Below are 22,624 nucleotides of genomic sequence, written 5' to 3' on the forward strand. Positions count from 1 at the left end.
CTATATCCGGGGCACCTCTGAAAAAATAACCAAAATCTTAAAACATATGACCTGACTACTTGTTACAAACCATATAAAAAATTGGTATCCCTTATCCATTCCTCCTAGGACCAACCACTTTCCCTAGACCTACCTGGGGTATACCAGGTCCCTTGCAGCTGTAAACTGTTCTACTTTGGCCAAACAGGCAGAACAGTTAATATCAGAATATCCAAACACAAAGACTACATCCAGTTTCATCAGTACAGCCACTCTGGGCTTGCAGACCATGCTCTGAATACCCACTACAGAATACATTGGAAGAAAGCCACGTTAATACACCTCAGAAAGTTTAAATATGAAAGATTGTTCATAGAATCAGCCTCAGCTCCAAAAAACTTTCCAAACCTCAACAAATTTGGGTGCATGAAACTGCCCCAAATTTGGGACATCATTAGGACTCCAGGGATAACAGTAGTTTTCTCTCTTCTGCCTCATTTGCTTTTTGTAGTACCTGCGTGCATGTGTCATAGTTGTATGTTACCATGAAGGTGGCAATGTGACATTGCCGAAATATAGGAGGTATTTATTAAAGTTTCTTTTAATTAATATTCCAGTATATGTTGTAAATTCCTTAAATAATTGAATAGTCAATGTTCGCATATACAAGTGGTCGTCTTCGTTCATATAGCACTGGAATGTATATATGAATATAAATATCAGATTCATTGTACAAAATATTCAGTTTTAAGCAAATGAACATTTTTGCTTCAAGTCTGGTTATGAAATATATAATGATACACATTCCTTGCTTGGTGAAGCCTTATATAATGGCAGGTTAGTCCATATATGAGTTCTTTATAAAATGTTACATGAAACTGTGATTATAATTGAATTTGGGAAACTGTATATGAAGTATAATCAAATTCAAGTGTTAAAGAGATAAAAGGCACAATGCAGAAAGAGAGGACATCTTTAAAATAGTCTGTTCTGCTTTGCTGACAAAACATAATTAAAATGAGAGCTTTAATTAAAAGTAACTTCTGTTTTACTACAATGCATTTTGTTTTATTCTATTTATTATATATATATTTTGTTTGTTTGTTTGTTATCAGGTGCTATGGTAGCCATTGAAGGAATACCTCTTCATTTGCCTTTATTTCCAAAACTGTGGTTAGATATACTTCACTCAGATGTAAGTATTCTTATTTCAAGCATTTTGCATTCCATTTTTATTTCTAGTTGGGCTTAAGTTTGCTGTTTAAAATGTTATTACCGTATTTACTCAAATATAACTCGTTCCCCTGATTTTACTTTACAAAAAAGAAATTAAAAAATGTTTGCATATACCGCACACACGAGAAAAAGTTTAAATATGTTCATGTCGGGGCAATAGTAACTCACTCCCCATGGTAAACAACAGCCACTATACTGCAGATGCAAGAAAAACGAGTACTTTTATTGTATCACTGAATAAGGTACAGACACATTTGCAGTCTATATAATATATTTGTCAACAAATAGTGCAATTATAGACAACTTGAATAAAAACAGCAGTAACTAATGAATCACATGTCCCTCTCTCACAGAAAACAAAACTATATGTTGCACTGGCAAAGATAGTTTCTAATTAAAAACTATTGTCCAAATTTTCAATTACATGAAATAAGTGTTTGTTTGATTGCATTTGAGTTGAAGAGAATTAGCATTTCAACTCAACAATTGTTGGTTTGCCTTTGTCTTTGGATTGCTTGATTTTTTGTTCATACCACACCAATCATATGCAGGTCTTCATGGCTGCTCTATCTCTACTGGCTTACCATTGCTGTCTGTTTCGTGCTTGCTTTCACTTTTCATTAGTCATTCGTGAAGGATTGTTCATTATGTATCTCGAGTCTTGTAAATTACTAGTAATTTTTGCTTGAAATAATGGGAGAGAAGATGATGCTATTTGAGTAGATGACTTTGATGATGCATACAAGGAAACTGCTCTCGAGGCCGGAAGTAGCAATAGCAAATAGGAGATTTTTGGTAAGTTATACCCATTTTCAGTTTTTTTTTTCTGAAAACTTTAGTTTACGAAAATCCCTGCATATATCTTCCACCATGATTTTTTAGCTTTAATTTTGGGGAAAAAAGTGCAAGTTATATTCGAGTAAATACAGTATATGATTCCTTTTAAATTTAATTACAAACTTGAGTACATTTTCTAGATATAATAAATATATTTTATTAACTGTATTATTTAAGGTTTAGATTATTTCACAGTTTCCCCTGCACACAAAGCTCAATAGATTCATTGCAAAATTCTTTCATTTTATATGCAGTAAATACAGTAATTTTCATCATGACTCACCTTAAATTCTCTCAGTGTGCATACTGTCCACTTGGGTATCGACAATCAGCGTTCCATTCTGCATATCCACTCCATGCAAAAAATCTACTTACCTACATCACCTTGATCCATTTGTTAGTGATGACCTTCTGTCTGTCGTCTGCATAATAGCTCTTTTGCATCTGATAAACTTTTATATGAAAAGCTCTGCAAACTACACTCATTCACACACTTTCCTCAATCAAAAAGTGGGGGTATCTTGGTTATGGATACATTTTTTGATGCTGTTGCCCAGTTCATTACTTTGAAGCTCCAGTTCCCCTCCATCACATGCTGTTTCTGATAACTAGACCTTAATAACTGCCTAAATTTCATCTCCATCTCACTATGTGCCCTTTCCTCCCTTAATTTACCCATTTCTCATCCTGCACTACTAATCTGCCAATGAAATTCCACAGTTCTGATACAATATACTTCTGGATCCTCTCCTGTGTTTTCTTCTTAACTCCTAAATATTCAGACAATGAGATCTATGTACCATAGTCGAGATACATCTTGAACTGTGGTGCATAGTCTCGTTACAGCCCAATGAATAATATAATAAGAATATAACATTAATATCATTAAGTACGAGCTGCAGAAGAAAATGCTGTGTAGGGTATATAAAGGGAAAAGTGACCAGCAAACTCATGAACAGTACAATACTCAGGCAAGAAAGGTGACCAGCAAACTCATGAACAGTACAATGCTCAGGCAAGAAAGGTGACTAGCAAAAAGCAAAATCAGATTTTGAGAATAATCTAGTCAAGCAGGCTAAAGTAAATCCCAAAGACTTCTTTTGTTATGTGACAAGTAAGAGGAAGAGTGACTATGAAAGATTAACCTTAATGAGTGGTTAATAGTCAGTCTCATCAGTGATGATGAGAGCATGCAGGATGATTTAAATAGGCTGTCAGTATGGGCAAAAGATAATGGGTATCAGTTTAATGTAGTGAATGTAAAGTGATGCATTTTGGAAAAAATAAATTACAAGCCATATATCATATTGATGGCACTGTGCTCCAGGAAATAGATGAAGTTAGAGATTTAGGGGTGTTGGTGGTGGTGGACAGAGAGTTAAAGTTAGAGGACATATTGCTAAGGTAGCCCATAAGATTACTGTTGAAGAACACATTAACATGTAGAGATAACAACTTCCTGATTTCTGCATGTTAACGTGTTCCTTCAACAGCCTGGTAATTGTATGGGCTACCTTAGAAATGCGTCTTCTAAACTTTAACTCTCTGTCCACCACCACTACCCCTAAATCTCTGACTTCATCTATTTCCCGGAGTACAGTGCTATCAATATGCAAAGTCCTTTAAACTTTAACTCTCTAGAGGCAAGTGACCAAGATGGTGAGTTCCCTATGAGGATAGATTGAAGGTGTGTGGATTGCAGAAGTTGGTTGATAGGAAAAAAAGAGGAGATATGATAGAAACATTTAAGTTGCTTAAAGGATTTTATAGGATTGATGTAGGGGAAATGTTTCAGCAATTGGCTAGAGGGACCAGAACAAGGGGTCATCCCTGGAAGTTGAATAAAGGTGTGGTTAGAAGGCGTGTGAGGACTAGTTTATTGCTTGGAGAGTTGTGAATGAGTGGAATGGGTTGCCAGAGTCAGTTGCGAGTGCCTTGTCTGTTAATGGGTTCAAGGAGAGGTATGGTAGATTGTGGATGGATTGGTTCTTCTGCAATGAATCTTCAGCCTCCATGGAGGTGCCCGTATAATAATAATAACTATTCTTATCCTGACTTGTCAACATCCTTATAGCAGCAATTCTCTAGATGCTCTTTGCAACTGGAGACTAACACCAATCATTATTAACACTGTACTTATCATACACATTGCCTCTACTTAATTCATTTGCTCACAAGCACCTCTGGTAATTCATTTCAGTCATTCACCACTGCAGTCAAAAAAATCTACTCCTCACACCCTTACTAGCCACTTTTTACAAAACTTCCAGGGGTAACTCCTATTTATCTCTTTGCTCATTATGTATTGCAAAATTTCTTTTCTATCAGTCCTTTAGTAAGTGACTTTTAAGTTTCTATCATGTCCCCTCTTTTTTCATCTGTTAATTAAACTTTGCAATTGCACACCTTCCATCTCTTCTTAGAGGGAGCATTCGACGGACCTGCCACCATTTTCACTTATCTCAGGAATCATCATCACCACCTCTTCATCCCAAAAAACCTGAGTTACTAAATCTGTGTGCACTAGTCAAGGTGCAGCCATATCATAAGAGGGATAATAATCTTCCTATCTATACTTGTCAGTGTGTTCTTCAACATCCAAGTAATCCTTTAAACTATTTTGCCAAATTTTGCAATATGTTCTTTGAACTACAAATCATTGTCCACCATTATCCCCGATCCTTAGCCTTATAAATTTCCTGTAATCCATTACCATCAGTACAATACAAAGTATGAAATTGTTTCATCCCAAAGTGAATTACCTTACATTTTGCAACATTAAATTGACAACTATTGGCCTTTGCCCATGCTGCCAATTTATTTAAAATATCCTGCAGGTTCTCTGCATCATCTTTATTAACTATTGCCCTTCTCAATTTTGCATTGGCAAAAAACTAAAAATTTAACCTTAAATCATTTTTATATTACTAGTATGCAGATTAAACAGTATTAGCCTTATTACAGAGTCTTGAGGAACTACCATTTACCCTCATTCTCAATTATCGAAATCCAACTTACCTAGGTGTCACACTAGATAGGACCTTAAATTATAAGCGACACATAGAGAAGACATTTCAGAAAAGGAGATAGATAGGGTAAGTGGTGATAAAGGTGATTGGAAATAGTTAGGTATGAGGAAATCACAACCAACAAGTGGCTTGGATAGAACTGGTTAAAGACCTAAAAGTGAACTGCTGTGTTTGTGTACAAGTGATGAGCATCAAAAATAAAGGAGATAAAATTATTTTCCTGATAAAGTTTATTCACCCAAAAATTGTTGGAATAAGTGAAACATGGTTGAATGAGGATGATATTGTGATGGGAATAGATGTGGAAGGGTACAATGCTTTATGAGAGGATAAAGACGGGAGATGGAATGATACTAATAATATCAGGGGAATTATGTCCACTTAAGGTAAACATGAAAGAGGGGAAATAGTGGCAGTGGTTTTGAGACAGTGTAATGTGATGTGGAGGTTATAGGAAGAGACATTTAGATGGATGTCACTGTAGGCCATGGAAAATGGAGGGTGGTAACAAGAAAATGTATAAGCAACTTGGATTAATGAACAAGAGAAGGGAAATTATGGATGATTTTAATTATGACAGTATAAATTGGATAAAGAAATGACATTTGGAAATAAGGAAAATGTATTTCTTGAATTCTTGAGAAATAACTATTTTAGTCAGTATGTAAAGGAGAGCACTCAAGGATCGAGAGTTTTAGATCTAATCATTTCATCAGAGGATGCGATTGTGAATGGGGTTTTACACTTTTTTCCAGTTTGTGAGATTGATCATGAAGTGATCACCTGAGGTTGTGGCTAGCTATGTGAATACTTCTATCAAGAAATGATACTCGTAGAATTACAAGGCTGGTGATTATGAGAAGTTTAGGAGACAACTTGGAGCTGTAGCATGGAATGAGGAGTTGAGCAGAAAGAAATAACTGCTGTTTGTGAACTGTTAAAGAGATAATTAACAGCATCAATGCCTGAATGCATTCCAAAGGTCAAAAGGCTGAATAAGGTAGGTGTCAAATAGATGAATTAGGAGTTTAAGTGTGATAAGAAGAAGGCACTTTGGGGCAATGAAAGAAATAATGGTAATAGTAAGTTGCACAAAATGTATAAGGAGCAGGTATGAGAGTGACTTGGTTGATAAGGCTGACAAACATACAGTATGAACAAAAAGTAGCAAATCAGGCAAAAAAAAACTTAGAGTTTCTTATTTTTTTTTAAATATTTTTTTTATATTTTTTATGTGGCTGGTAAAAAGAAGAATGATTATAACAAGATGATTTTAGTGGATAAAAGCAGTACATTGGTAACTGCTGCAGACAGGGCTGTCACCAGATTAGATCACACTCTGAGGCAAACAATTAAATATCCCCCCCCCCCCTGTAGATTATAAGACAAAAATATAAGAAAATCTCCAATTACTATTTTGTTTTTATTACAAGAGAAACATTAATACAAAATGATTACAAAATAATATTAATTAAATGTTTGCTCTACGGGGATATTGCACAATAAAACTGTTTATAAGCTCTTCTAAATTTAAATCATAAGCTATGTCCACCTTTATCTATATAGTTGCTAGACCAACCAATCTTTCTTGGGTCATTACTGTTCACAAATATGAATTTAATGAGTTTCAATGAGTTTAAGCTTGTAAAAACTTCTTTTGTGCAATTGCTACATTAACAGGAATTGTTAGCATAGCGACAGTGCCTACTGCAATATAGCTGAACAACTGCCCTTATTAAGCAGCGCTGTGAGGCAGGCTGCCTCTATGCTACACTCTCTTGACGGTACTGGCTGCAGAGGACATAGTCAAGGTATTTAATGAGCAGCTCATCAGGATGTGTTTCGTTCTCACTGTGAAATATGGAGAAGCTCAGGTGTATAGAATGAAATGAGAGAAGACTTACTGGTTATAGAGCAAGAGATATATGAAGAGTTTAAGCCAGATGTCAATAAGGCAATAGGACTTGATGACATATCACCATGTTTCTTAAGGCAATGTTCCAGCCTTGGCCTACCTGTTTAACAAGAGTTTTGCAACAGCACAAGTCCCAAAGGAGCGGAAGGTAAAATTGTTCCATTTCACAAAGGTGATGATAAAGCTAAGGCAACAAATTATAAGCCAATCTGCATATCTGGAGTTGTAGTTAAGATGTTGGAGAAAACTAGAATATAAAAGTGGGTTGATAACAATGGTATTGTCTAACACAGATAATTTCAGCATGGGTTTGTTAAAGGAAAGTCGTGTTTTATCAACATACTTATGTACTATAACAAGGTGATGGGGGTGTTGGACAAGGGAGATGTATATATATACTGATATTTAGATTTTGCAAAAGGCTTTTGATGGATTGTCACACCACAAGTTGGTAACTAAACTGAAGCACATGGGATTGGTTGATAGATTAGTGAATTGGATAGGGCAATTGACTCTCAGTTAGGTATCAGCAAGTTGTGTATGGGGATGCAGTATCCCAAAAGAAAGTTATGGAGTGCCACCATGGGTCTGTTTTAAGACCATTGTTATTTAATTTATTTATTAATGATATTGGGATGGGTTTAACTGGTGATAAATAACTGTTTGCAGATTATGAAAACTGGAGAAAGTGATGAGGAATCAAGCTGTGGCTATACAAGAGGACGTGTATAGCCACAGCTTGCATATACAAGAGGACTTGTATGAGTGGGCAGCACTCTGGAAGAACTGTCAATTCAATGTTGCAAAGTGTAAGGTTCTAAAAATTGGTAGGCAACAATTGGATGCAAAGTATGTACTTACTGGGGAAGTTTTGGAGGAAGTGGAGGAGACAAGAAACCTTGCATGTTGATGGACAAGAATCAGAAGTTCATAGGTCACATTGCATAAGTTGTGAAGTCATCACATCAGATTATGGCAATGATATAGAGAACCTTAATATGCAGAAATAAAGAGATTCTTGTTCCATTGTATAAGGTCCTGATCAAGCCCCATATGGATCATTACACACAGATTTGATTCCTCGGTTTTCATGGCGATGAGGCTATGTTGGAAAGTGTTCAGAGAAGACAGATTAAGGTCATAACCTTTTCTTTTGAATGTTTGAATATGAAGACAGAATGAGTGAACGTACTTGGACAAGTACATTCACTCATTCTGTGACAAGTAGTTTGCAAAGCCTTTTGGATAGGAGGAAGAGGGGATATGATTGAGACATTTAAGTTGATAGAAGATTGTTTTTTGGCTAATGTGGAAGAAATTTTTTGTAGAATGGGAGAAGGGGGTGGAATAATGGGACATCCCTGGAAGCTGTAATAAGCATTGTATGATGATCTTTGTGTGTAACAGTACATACCTTTCACAATGAGTTTTTCACTTCATGGAGGTCTGGTGTTAATAATAAAATGTAACCAGATTACTGAAATATGATCTCCTTGATAAACCTTCTGCTCTCTGTTAGATTACTATTTTCATAAATCCAGCCTTTTATTCTTATTCTCACCCCCTTCCACATTTTCATTACTGCCCCTGAAATATAAACTAGCTGAGATAATTTATTACTGATTTGGATTATCCTCTTATGCAATGTCACTATCTTTCTCTCCTTCTACTCTTCAGGAATTTATATATATAAATCAATCCTACATATGAGAGGTCACTATAACATGATAGTGCTATGGGTGATCAGATGATTAGGGTAAAAGAAGGAATCTGTTCATATATTTCATGAACTACTGTAGGTGAGAAAAGCTCTTCATTTGGTAAAAATGGTGGGGAAAGCCTATTCAAAGTAAAAAACAGAGAGGTAGATTAAATGGGGAAAGATGAGAAGTTGATTCAATAGTTTGAAGTTGAACTCTGGATATTACTCAAAACTGTTTGTGTTCTTAGGTTAGAACACAAACAGTTATGTTTCCTCTACATGTTTAGAGGAAAGTTGAGGAATAGTAGTGGCTAGTTTGATACAGAAGTATCCATAAAAATATCTATAAAAAAGACATAATGCAGAAACAGAGTGCATATGAAAAAGCATTTGGAGAAGTTTGTGAGAGCTGAGTCGTCTGCTAAGTGGATGACTTCGTGAATTTTCCATTATCTAAGACTCTCATTGAATATGAAGGAAGGCTGTAATAATAATAATAACAATTTTTTTTGAATACATAAAATGATGTCCCATTCTGTCCTACAGCCTTATCACATCAATATTGCTTACCTGATATCCTAAATTCCACATTCATCACCTTCCTGGCCAGAGTTTCAATTACTTCAGTCCAATGTGTCCTGCTAACCCATGCATATGTGAGCACCACACATCCAAAAGGGCATGCAGACACACCTTGTAACTGTGTGCACAAAATTTTTCTTTCAGAATTTCTAATTTACAGTCAATAATTTTTGAACATACCATAAAAAGGAATTATATGATAAATGATGTTTGTTACTTATTTTTATTTAGTAATTTAGCAAGTCACAGAGGCATATTTGGAGTATGGAGAAGTCACAATAAATGATATCAGTGAAACTTGCTATAGATCTAGGAATGAACTGTTATGTTTGTATACAAATGCTAGAGGTGTAAGAAACAAGGCAAATAAAATAGTTGCATTAATTGAATCTGTTCACTCAAAAATTGTTGGAATAAGTGAGACATTTTTAGATGAGGATGACATCCTGACAGGAATAGAGATGGAAGAGTATGATGTGTGTGTGGGGTGCTTAAGGGTCAAAGCTGTATAACTGAGAGGAGACCTCCACATAGCCTTTAAAGGAATGCGGAGAACCGACCAGGGCTTCTGACCTAATGTCCAATCCTCACCTTCTCGTGGTGCACCCTGTTGGGTATCTACTTTGATACTGAACGAACGAGGATGGGCTGGCAATTTGGGATTTAGCCGACCAAATTGTATTCTTATTGGTTAAACCAAAATAAAAAATGATGGTACAACATGACAAAATTTCATGCCGGCTGGGGCGTCACCTGGTTAAACAAGGCTCCCGTTGTTTTCGCCAGGGAACCAGGGCGAACAGCGAAAAGTCAGCTACCGGAACAAATCTGAAAACAAACCCCAACTCAACATCACCAGAGTTAAAGATCGGTACTATCAACGTAAGAAGCCTGAATGGCAAAGAAATGGAGCTAGCTGAGGAATTAGATAAGTACCAGATCGACATAATAGGGGTGACTGAAACAAAAAAGACCAAAACTGGTGAGATCTTTCTGAGCAATAAATACAAAATGTTATATTCAGGCAATAACAATCAAGGAAAAGAAGGAGTAGCCATAGTATTCAACACAAAATACGAGGCTAATCTTCTTGAATGGCAGTCAGTCTCAAGTAGAGTAATGTGGGCAAATATGAGAATGGGGAACTGGACAATGAGACTTATTTGTGCCTATGGTCCCACAGAAGGTTCTACTAAGGTAGAAGTGGAGGAATTTTTTGATGCTTTAGAAAAAGCAACTGACACAATGAAAAAGGAAAAGTTGGTCCTTGTTGGGGATCTAAATAGTAGAGTAGGAAATGATTGTGAGACATACAAAAATATTTTGGGAAAATTTGGAGAAAAGAGCAAAGCTAATAATAATGGCAAATATCTGTTGGATTTCTGCTCAGGACATGGACTGGTTATTACTAACACCATGTTCCAACATAAAAATGTGCACAAATTCACATGGAGAGAAGAGGCTAGGAATAAGAAAAGTCTCATTGACTATGTTATTGTTGATAGTGATGTTTTCTCCCTGGTGCAGGACACCAGAGTGTACAGAGGATTTTAAATTGGAAGTGATCACTATTTAGTCTTGAGCAGGATAAAATTGAATTTCATATTGAAAAGAATAACATGTAAGAAAGTTTTAAAGCGAATAAAAGTTGAGCAGCTCTCAGATGTAAACTGTAGACTAAAATACAGAAATATTATTGAAAAGAAAATGAAAGAGTTTGAGAACAGGAATCAAACCTTGGAGATTCAGTGGCAAACTCTGAAGTAAACATTGATTGATTCTGCCAGAGAGGCATGTGGTGAGGTTATGTGCAAAGATAAAAAAATCAGAACTTCCTGGTGGACACAGGAAGTTAAAGAGGCAGTGAAGGAAAAGAAGAAAGCATATCAAAAGTTCCTGGCAAATAAGTCAGCTTTTACTCTTACAGAATACAGAGACAAATGTAAGAAAGCTAAACAGTGTGTAAAACTAGCTAAACAAAAGTCATGGGAGGACTTTGGCAAGAATATAGAAAATAAATATCAAGAAGGTGGCAAAATATTCTGGAGGTTGTTGAAGAAGCTTAGGAATGGAGGAAAGAGTGCTGTAAAAGGAATTAGAGATGATAAAGGTGAAATGAAAACAGGAGAAAAAGATATCCTTGAAGTATGGAGTAATTACTTTGAAAAACTGCTAAATGAAACAAGCAGTGATGACAGCACAGTGATAAAAAACACTGACCAGGCATGCAGTCAGGAATACATATCCATACTTGAAGTAGAAAAAGCCATCAAAGGCTTGAAATGTGGAAAGGCAGCAGGAGTAGATGATATTCGACCAGAAATGCTGAAGTATGGTGGTATAAGAGTCTTACAGTGGCTGCACTGCATAGTTCAGAAAGCCTGGACAGAGGGACGAATTTCCGATGATTGGAGTAGAGCTCTCATAGTACCCATATATAAAAAGGGAAATAAAACTGAATGTGAGAATTACAGAGGTATTTCCCTACTGAATGTTCCTGGCAAGATCTATGCAAGTATACTTGAGAAACGGTTGAGAAGAATTGTGGAAGAAAAGCTTGGTGAAGAACAAGCTGGATTCAGGCCAAATAGAGGCTGTCAGGATCAGATCTTCACTTTACGACAAATAGTCGAGAAAGCATGGGAATATAACAAAGATCTGTATTTAAGTTTTGTCGATTTGGAAAAGGCATATGACAAGGTGCCAAGAGAGAAGCTATTCAATAAGCTGCAGTTATATGGTGTCAATGGGGCATTATATCTTGCAATACTTAGTCTTTATTTGAGTTGTGAGTCAGCAGTTAGAATTGAAGGAAGTACAGGAAGATGGTTTAATGTTAAATCTGGTGTCAGACAAGGATGTACATTATCAACTCTGTTATTCATTATCTATATGGATCACATTATGAAGGAATGTGGTATTAAACCTGATATCAAAATTGGAGATGTTAATGTCAGCTCTTTGCTTTATGCGGATGATGTTATACTTCTAAATAAATCCGCTACAAGTTTCTCTGACTAAATTGAATAGCTGTTGTAATAGATATGGTATGAAGGTCAGCAATAAAAAGACAAAGACAATGAAAATAGGCAGAATCATTGAAAATGTCAACTGTGTTGTGAATGGAGAACCTGTGGAACAAGTAAAACATTTCAGCTACTTAGGCACAATTTTTACTGAAGATGGTAAACTAAATATAGAAATAGACAACAGAATCAGCAAAGCTGGTATGGTAAGAAGTCAATTGAATAAATCCATATGGAATAAGACAGAGATTAGTCGGAACACTAAATTAGCTGTATACAAGACAGTGTTCAAACCAGTTTTAACTTATGGATGTGAGAGCTGGGTCAGAAGTAAAATACTTGACCAAAGACTAGAGACTGCAGATATGAGAGTCCTGAGAAAGATTAGAGGCATAAACAGATGGCATCAATGGCAATATCATATTAAAAACGAGAATATTAGGAAAGAATTGAACATTGTCAGCATCCAGGAATGTGTTAGCAGAGCTAATCTCAGATGGTATGGTCACTTAAATAGAATGGGAGAGGAAAGATTAGCAAAACAAGTGTTCTCTGCCAGGTTGGCAGGAAAACGACCCAGAGGAAGACCAAGATATAGGTGGATTGATACGGTACAAAGTGCCTTAGACGATAGAAATATAAGATCTGATAATGTTGGAGTCTTGACAAGTAACAGACTGATTTGGAGGAAAATTGTAGATAGGAAGTTAGTAATGATGTAATTTTTTCATGTAGTACTGTCATATCCTGTACACCCCTTGAGTGTACATGGCAGGAATTTGATGATGATGATGTGTTTTGTGAAGATAGAAAGGGTAAAAAAAAGGGGGGGGGAGTGCTATTGATGATAGAGAAAGAGTTATGTCCGTACAAGGTTTTTTTTTTTTTTATTTCATATCCAAACAAAGCAGTACAATAGTAAGTAAGTGGTACAACATGATTTACAACAAATTAGGATGCATTACAATGAGATCAGCTTAGATTTGGTAGGTGAATTATACAGGGAATAATAATTAAATATGAAAAAAAAGGAAACTATACATCACTTATATACAATAAACATGGTCAGATGTTCCTCCAGTATCTTGCACAATCAACTGCTCTTTCTGTGCAGGATGTAAGGTCCTCTTTTGCACAAAGCGATGGAAGAAAGGGACAAGAAACATGGTCAGATGTTCCTCCAGTATCTTGCACAATCAACTGCTCTTTCTGTGCAGGATGTAAGGTCCTCTTTTGCACAAAGCGATGGAAGAAAGGGACAAGAAAGAAGGTGTTCCATGGACTGGGTTGTCCCACACTCACAATTGTCTGGACCAGTGAGGTAGCCCCATTTGATGAGGTTTTGTTTGCAGTGTTCTGTCGTCCGGAGTCTGTTTAGGCTTTTCCAAGTATTCCAGTCCAAGTGGGCACCATGTGGAAGATGTTCGGCTGTTGGAATACCAGTATTTTTTCAGGATATGGTGCAAGCCATTGTTGAAGTCTTGTCTCTGGTAGGTTTTTAGGTAGTTCAACAGTTGTCCATACTAGGTAGAGATGCAAGAGGGAAATAGTGCTAGTGGTTTTGAGGCAGTATGGTGTGAGAAAGAGGTGAATAGAATGAAATGCTTCATTAGATGTTGTTATAGACCTGGTAATGTGGATGGTAGTTACCATGAAATGTATAATCAAATTAGTCAAGCGAATAAGAAAAAGGGTGATCATTATAGGAGATTTTAATTTACGGCAATATAGACTTGTTGGGATAATGAGATAGCAACTGGAAGTAAAGGAAATGAGTTTCTTGAGTTTTGACAACTACCTCAGGCAGTAATCAACAGAGGGCATACAAGAGATTGAGGGTCTTGAATTTGTTATTATAAATGAGATGTCAAATCTTTCACCAGTTGGTGAGAGTGACTATGAAGTGATTACCTGGGTGGTTTCCAGCAGTGTGAGGACCTCTGTGAGGAAAGGGTATATGTGGTCCAGTGATTATGAGAAGCTCAGGAGACAGCTTGCAGGTGAATTATGGAATGAGGAGTTGGTTGGAAAGGAGATCAATGCAGTTTTTGGATAATATTCAAGAACTGTCTAGTAGCAGCAGCAATGTCTAAATATTTTTGGAAGTTTTTTTACACTTGGTTAGACTATACTAAATTTAGTTTAATCCTTTATCCAAGTGTAAGCAAACAAAGTTTGCACCTGAAGTATCTTCAGGACTGAGGCAACTCGTGGTAAAGGTGGACCAACCTCTCATCACTACTTGTCTTAGTATCTCCCATAATGCAAAACACATCTCCTTGCAGACATGTATAATGCTATGCATTAAGGGAAGAGCCATGTCTTAGTGATCTCCACTACCTGGGGTAGTGGAGATCACTAAGACAAGTAGTAATGAGAGCTTGGTCCACCTTTACCACGAGTTGCCTCAGTCCTGAAGATACTTCAGGTGCAAATTTGTTTGCTTACACTTAGATAAAGGATTAAACTAAATTTATTATTAATGTCTAAATATATTCAAGGATCAGAAGATTAAATAAGGTAAGTCTGAAATGGATGAATGAAGAGATTAAGTACGTGATACAGGGGAAAAGGGCATTATGGAGGCAGCATAAGAGGAATAGTAATAATCAATTCCATGAGGATTACAAAGAATAGGCATGGAGGATGACTTGGTTGGTAAGGGTAGCAAAAGTGAAGTATGAGCAGCAGTTAGCTAATGAAGCCAAAAAGAATCCTAGGGAATTCTTTCAATGTCCATCCAGCAAAAAAAATTATAGAAGGGGGACATTGATCAGAGAAAATGGAACAACTGCTGCAGAGGATGTAGTTGGGATATTTAATGAACAGTTCATAAAGGTCTTTTATCTTGTGATTGTGACATCATGGAGAGATTGAGAGCAGTTAATGAGGAGGAGAGACTGACTGTGAGTGAGAAAGATATATGGGAAATTGAGCAAACTTGATGTTAATAAGGCTGTGGGACTTTTTAATATATTACATATATTTTGAAGGAATGTGCCAGCGAGTTGGCATCTGCTTTGACATATTTGCTTAATATCAGTTTTTGCACTGGGTTAAGTTCCAAAGTAGTGGAAGGAAGGCAAGATTGTGTCGCTTCACTGAACTGAAGCATCAAATTGTAGGCCTATCTTTGTGTCAGCTGTTGTGGTGAAAGTGTTGGAGAGGCTGGTGAGATCCAGGATACAGAATTAGGCTGACAAGAATGGTGTTATCTTTGATTCATGGACAGCATGGATTTGCTAAAGGGCGGTCATGTTTTAGTAATCTACTTTTACAATAAGGTGGCTGTTTCATTGGACAAAGGAGATGGATACACAGTATTATATGAGACTTAGATTTTGCAAAGGCTTTTGATAGATTACCTCATGGTAAGTTGATAGTCAAACTAGAGTGGATGGGGGGGTGGGATATTAGATTAGTGCATTGGATTGGAGACTGGCTATCTGATAGGTATCACCAAGCTGTGTATGGAGGGAGTAATACCTCGGAAGAGGAAAGTCACCAGTGGTGTGCCTCAGGGATCTGCTTTAGGACCATTGCTGTCTAACCTGTATGTTAATGATGTTGGCGAAGATTTGGATGGGGATTATGAATTATAGCAGGAGGAGAAGGGGGTAATATGATAGAGACTTACAAATTGGTAAGGGATTGTTATAGGATCAATATTGAAGAGGTTATTCAGTTGTTTGCAGATGATGCAAAGTTGGGATGAACAATGAGGAGTACAGCAGATGTTCTGGCCTTAGAAGAAGACTTGAATAGATTGAGTGAATGGGCACGGAAGTGGGAATGCCAGTTCAATGTTGTGAAATGTATGGTTTTAAAATGTGGGAATTTTAAAACCATTGGTTTTAAAATTCACAATATATCCCCATTATATGCTTGGTGGGGATATATTGTTGAAGGTGGAAGAAATAGATCTTGGAGTTATGGTGGATTAGGATCTAAATTTAGAGGACACATTGCCAAAATTTTGATGACAGCATAGTGATATTCTGTGAATGATGTGGAGGATACCGACTTGTAGAAGTAAGGAGATTCTTGTTATTATATTGTATAAGGCTATGATTAGGCCACACATGGACTACTGTTCACAAATTTGGTCACCTGATTTTCAAAAGGACAAAGAGATGTAAAAGGTCCAGAGTGACTGAGTAAGGTAGTTTCTGATCTCTGAAGAGTTGTGAATGATTGGAGTGCATTACTTGAGAGCATGGTGTATGCAGATTATGATGAACTGTGTGTATGATGAAAGGGACCTCCAAGATGAATCTGTGACCCCATGGGGGACTTAGAGTAATAATAATAATATTTGTTCAGTGTGTACTGTCTAGACCAGGGGTCAGCAAAGTGGTCAATATCGACCCCTTGGGGTCTATATGACTATCTAAGGGGTCGATAAATGTCTAGGGACAAAGGGGGTTTTAATTTTTAATGTTCTTTATAAATTTCTTTAAATATTTCTCATCGAGAAGCAATAATAAAGTAAAAGGGTGAAGAATTTATTATTGATGACATTTATTCATTTATTTAACATGAAGGAGGGGGGGTCGATGAGGGATCAAGGATTTCATGAAGAGATCAATGGTCTAAAAAGTTTGCCAACCACTGGTCTAGACAGTACAGTCATTTGTACTCGTTATTTAAGTTAAGGGGATATTTAATCCCACATTATTTCAAAGCCGAATAAGAAACTCTAAGATAGAAATCAAAGAGTTTCATGCCGAATATAGCAAACTATAAAAGTTCGACGAGTCCAAGCGTAAGCAAATACCTTGGTGGTACAATACCGGGCAACTCATAGTAAATGTGGATAAAGCTAGGATTGCTATTCTTAGTATTTGCCCTAATGTAAAACTCATCCCCTAGGAGATGTATGTTGTTTTACATTAAGGGAGATAGGTCAGTACCCAGACCGGTTTCAACTTTTATTGAGGTCTCATCAGTGAGTAGGTAGACCAAATAATACCAAGATTGTAGTGATAATAGCTTTAATACTTTACAGTACGAGTTTTCAAAAAGGTGCACAGATAAATTAATGAAATAAAGAGCTAAAAGGCTTCACTTTGGCGATGTAAAAATTATTTAAGTTAAGGGATATTTAATCCCACATTATTTCAAAGCCAAATAAGAAACTCTAAGATAGAAATCAAAGAGTTTCATGCTGAATAAAGCAAACTATAAAAGTTTGGCGAGTCCAAGTGTAAGCAAATACCTGGGTGGTACAATACCGGGCAACTCATGGTAAAAGTGGGATTAAATATCTCCTTAACTTAAATCATTTTTATATCGCCGAAGTGAAGCCTTTTGGTCCTTTATTTCATTAATTTATCTGTGCACCTTTTTGACAACTCGTACCGTAAAGTATTAAAGCTATTATCACTACAATCTTGGTATTATTTGGTCTACCTACTCACTGATGAGACCTCAATAAAGGTTGAAACTGGTCTGGGTAGTGACCTAACTACCTTAATGTAAAATAACATACATCTCCTAGGGGATGAGTTTCACATGAGTTCCACCTTTACTATGAGTTACCCAGTATTGTACCACCCAGGTATTTGCTTACGCTTGGACTCACTGAACTTTTATAGTTTGCTATATTCAGCATGAAACTCTTTGATTTCTATCTTAGAGTTTCTTATTCAGCTTTGAAATAATGTGAGATTAAATATCCCCTTAACTTAAATAATTTTTACATTGCCGAAGTGAAGCCTTTTGGCTCTTTATTTCATTAATTTGTACTCATGCAAATGGTGATGAATTTTTGTAGCTATGCAAATTTAAGCAATTTGATTTAGCACTTATAATTTAACAGGTTATAACTAGGACTGAAAAGAGACAATATTAATATCAGAAATATTACATTAGCAGTTTTAGTGTGTTAAATTCTCAAAATGTCACCATCGAAATTCAAGCAGAAAAGAACTGCAAATTTGTTTAATTTGAATTGCTGGATAAATGTGACATAATTTGTTTATAAACTGCATGTATATGCAGTATTGAAGTTAGCTGAAGGAGTAAACATTTAAGTTGCTCTTATAGAAACTTTAGCATGCAACACACAAGATCTTTTAACAAAGATATCACTAATTTTTTAGGCTTATCAGATTAAAGAGTTTGTGGCTTGTGACTTATGCTGTTGTCAGCAGAGGCTTCCACACACATTATATATATATATATATATATATATATTCATGCTTTTTATATACTGACTGAGATCCGAGAATTAGAATAAATAATGAAATTCATTAAAATATGCAACATGTTTCATCAGGGTGGCCGACTTCTTCAGGCGTGATAGAACATAGAAAGCCAATAAAAAATACTGTAAAGAAACATTGAGTCACTATAAAACCATAAATTTTAAAAATATAAAATCGACTATAAACTACAGTTATTTTGAACTGGAGCTACAGTCCATGTTAAGTTCTATTATTAGAAATCTGTGCACGTGTGATTTCACAAGTGTGCCAATATCTAACAGCAGAGCTAAAAGAGTCAGGCAAATTATAGCTGAGGTTACTGTTTATATGAAGAGGATCCATGACAATCTCTTTAGACTCGATTATGCGACGTTCTACATCATCATGGCATATGTGCAGGTTTGAAGTTGTTGTCCAGTTTATCTCATGTTGGCGGCCTTCATTATTTGTGTTAACCTAAAACAGGACATGGCTTGAGAGGGCACTAGCTCTTTTGTAAGCGATGTCTCTTTGGTGTTCCTCGAGACGTAGGAGGATGGACTTTTCCGTTTGGCCATAGTATGGTTTCCCGCAGTCACATGTGATTTTGTACACACCTGGGATTTGTAGATGGTTGTGAGCTTGTTTGTGATTGCTTAAACTTGATCTTAGTTTGGAAAGAGTAGATATATATATATATATATATATATTTTAATACCAGCCTCCACACACATGTGAGGTACACACCTATGTCATAAAAGTGCTGTGTGTTGGCAATACATGCACACAGCACTTTAGTGACATCCAAAAGCCATTGTTAGTATTTGCCCCTTGGATTGCTGCTCTGGTGGAACACAGTTCATCTGCTATTATTGAGTATCCTTCCCTCCTCCACCCTTTTGTGACCTTCCTGAAGATACTACCCTTCCTATTCTGTCCTCCCCGTTCTCTTCTGTCACTCCCTTACTCGTATGTCTGGCAAAAGTGTATTAGACAAGTTTCAGTTTTACCTAGTTCATCATTAATCTGTTCTGTCATATAACCTCTTCCTTCTCATGATCTTGCCTATTTCCTTAACAAAGGCAATTAATTTTGTTTCTTTTGAGTTAATTCCTGTAGTCACCTCTCCCATTTATAAACATACAAGATGCACCACAGTTTAAATACAGTATATCTGTGCATCTTGTACTACAGATAAACTGGCTGGAGAATGCATACAAAATTAACAGTAATGTGGCCTTAGTCTCCTGAGTCTTTTTTTTTTCTTCCGGACTACCATCACTGAGATCCACCACCTTGCCACCATGTTTGCTGTGCTGTGTGATCTGTGGACATCTGAAAAGATTGATCCTGATAGTCTTGCACTACTTTGGCCCCTTTCTTTGGCAAGATAGGCAATCCTGGATGGCCTAGACAGGATCAGTTGGCTAGTGGGCTTGCCTGCAAGGGTGAAGAGTGCTGCAGTAGATCTCCTTCACCATGGTCTAGGGGCCCAAGGCTTGCTGTGGTGCTTGTATAACATCTGCAGTAATCCTGGCTTTCCACCTCAGAGCATAGTCATTGCCTGCTGGTGAGTAGGCATCCATGTGTGGCTCCGTGGTGGGTATTGTTCTGGCACTGAAAAATCCTCTTGAGGATGAATATTTCATCCTCAGTTGTTTCAGGGGCCTTAACAAAGTTCCAACCAAGTAACAATACCATTGGTACACTTTTCAATAGCAGAAATAAGAAATAAAAGATGTGATGCCAGTTCAAATGTACCAGTTTTTCTAATCATCCATGTAACAGATGAAAAGCCAATAGGGAAAATGTCACCCCCCCCCTCATTCATCCACTGAAAGCACCTTGAACTTACCCAGTGATCCTGACACATCTGATGATGTATTGGATATTTTTCCAGAGGAAGAGATGGACACTGGTCGTCCACACTTCCCAAAATCTAATGAGAAATATATACTTGATAAGGGTAAGTCCTCAGCTTCCCAGAAATCAGACAGGTTTTTGAAGCTTAAACAATAGGAAAATTTTTACAATGGAACTGTCATGGGTTTTGCCAGAATATCGACGATATCAAGCACCTGCTGCAGGAACACAAATCTTTTTGTTTCTGTCTGCAGGAAACTTATTTAAAACCCAGTGAGGATCCTACTTTCAGGAATAGAATATCACTCTTGTATGCAAGGAGAGAACAGAGATGATCCTACATGGTGCTATTCTCACGGGCAGTTGTACTCCATTCCATCATTCAGCTTAATACTGCGCTTGAAGCAGTAGCGATTTGCCTATCTGTAAAGTTTCTAATCATGGCATGCTCAATATATTTACCACTGGGTTTTGAATTAAATGTAATGCAACTGCCTTAATCTATAATCCTAATGGGTGGCTTTAATTGACATAACATTCTGTGGCATGGTACCAATGCAAATAGACCAGGTTGCATCATTGAACGAATGCTCGACAACCATGACCTCTCCCCTATTAATGACAGAGTGAATACCTTCTTCCACGTGCCTACCCACTTTTATTTGACAGTTGATCTTACAATCTGCTCACATGGGATGGTGATGAAAGCATATATGGAAGTAATCATTTTCCCCTTATCAGTACTATGTCTTCACAGGAACCATGTCCTCTAAAATGGATGCCCATGAGGAAAATGGACCAAGATGACTGGAATACTGTTGAAAGTTTATTTTTCACTTGGTTAGAGTATAAGAAAATTAGTTTAATCCTTTTTCCAAGTGTGAGCAAACAAAGTTTGTGCCTGAAAGTATCTTCAGGACTGGGGTAAGGTGGTGCAACACCAGGACAACTCCTTGCAAAGGTGGAGCAAGATACTATCACTCCTATCTCAGTATCTCCCATAATGCAAAACACATCTCCTTGCGGATATGTCTAATGTTATGCATTAAGGGAAGGGCCACTACCCAGACTAGTTTCGACCTTTATTGAGGTCTCTTCAGTGGGAGCCAGACCCAAGTGGAGATACCAGGCAGAAGCATTAGCAGGTCATCTCTACCTATAGGAGTTGCCAAATGGTGTGCCCCCCTTTTTTAATAAATTACTCTGGATTTAGAGAAAGATGTTGAAAGCTTATTTTTCACTTGGTTAGAGTATAATAAAATTAGTTTAATCCTTTTTCCAAGTGTGAGCAAACAAAGTTTGCACCTGAAAGTATCTTCAGGACTGGGGTAAGGTGGTACAACCATTTGGCAACTCCTATAGGTAGAGATGACCTGCTAATGCTTCTGCCTGGTATCTCCACTTGGGCCTGGCTCCCACTGAACAGACCTCAATAAAGGTCGAAACTAGTCTGGGTAGTGGCCCTTCCCTTAATGCATAACATTAGACATATCCGCAAGGAGATGTGTTTTGCATTATAGGAGATACTGAGATAGGAGTATTGGTGGCTTGCTCCACCTTTGCAATGAGTTGCCCTGTGTTGTACCACCTTACCCCAGTCCTGAAGATACTTTCAGGTGCAAACTTTGTTTGCTCACACTTGGAAAAAGGATTAAACTAATTTTATTATGACTGGAATACATTTTCCCATCTTAGAGAATTTAATTCTGAAGCAGTTAGCAAAACACCTATTAATGAAACAGTGAAGTATGTTGACAGATTGTATTGTAGATGCAGCCAACTCAGCAGTTCCAAAAACATCCCAATTTCCATTCCATCCAAAATCTTGGTGGAACCGAAAGTGCAAAGCAATCAAAAAGAGATCAACATAGAGCATGGGATATATTTTGTAGATATCCTACTACAACAAATTTAAATCATTTAAACATGCTCAGATCAAAGCACATTATGTGAGATGTCAGAATCAAAAACAATCCTGGATTAAATTTACATTTTACATCATCATTTAATCAAATAACCAGTGCAAAAACTGTCTGGGATTAAATCCTTTCCTTTGTGTTACAAGGTGATCAGGATTCATTTCAGACAAATTATGGAGACTGCAACCATGTTAGAAATAATTTCTTTAACTTCCTGACATTTTGACATTTATATTAAGGTCATCATCTCGAGTATACACACACACATATATATATACAGAGACAAGCTATATTACATTTCAAACAGAATGCCAAAGAGACAATGATTTGATCAACGGTTATTCTACT

General features: G+C 36.9%; 1 protein-coding gene across 1 annotated transcript in view; it reads left to right on the forward strand.

Annotated features, from left to right (window-relative positions):
• The window catches only part of puf (ubiquitinyl hydrolase 1 puf), a 1,013,305-nt gene that overhangs the window by 934,540 nt on the left and 56,141 nt on the right, over window positions 1–22,624 (forward strand). Inside the window, exon 72 of the mRNA XM_090399560.1 lies at window positions 1,095–1,174. Coding sequence (XP_090255686.1) covers window positions 1,095–1,174 — 80 coding nt within the window. The remainder of the gene's footprint in view (window positions 1–1,094; window positions 1,175–22,624) is intronic.

The sequence above is a fragment of the Typopeltis vanoorti genome, chromosome 10 (assembly GCF_054136105.1).
Source record: "Typopeltis vanoorti isolate ZY-2024b chromosome 10, IOZ_Tvanoo_1.0, whole genome shotgun sequence".
NCBI lineage: Eukaryota > Metazoa > Arthropoda > Arachnida > Uropygi > Thelyphonidae > Typopeltis > Typopeltis vanoorti.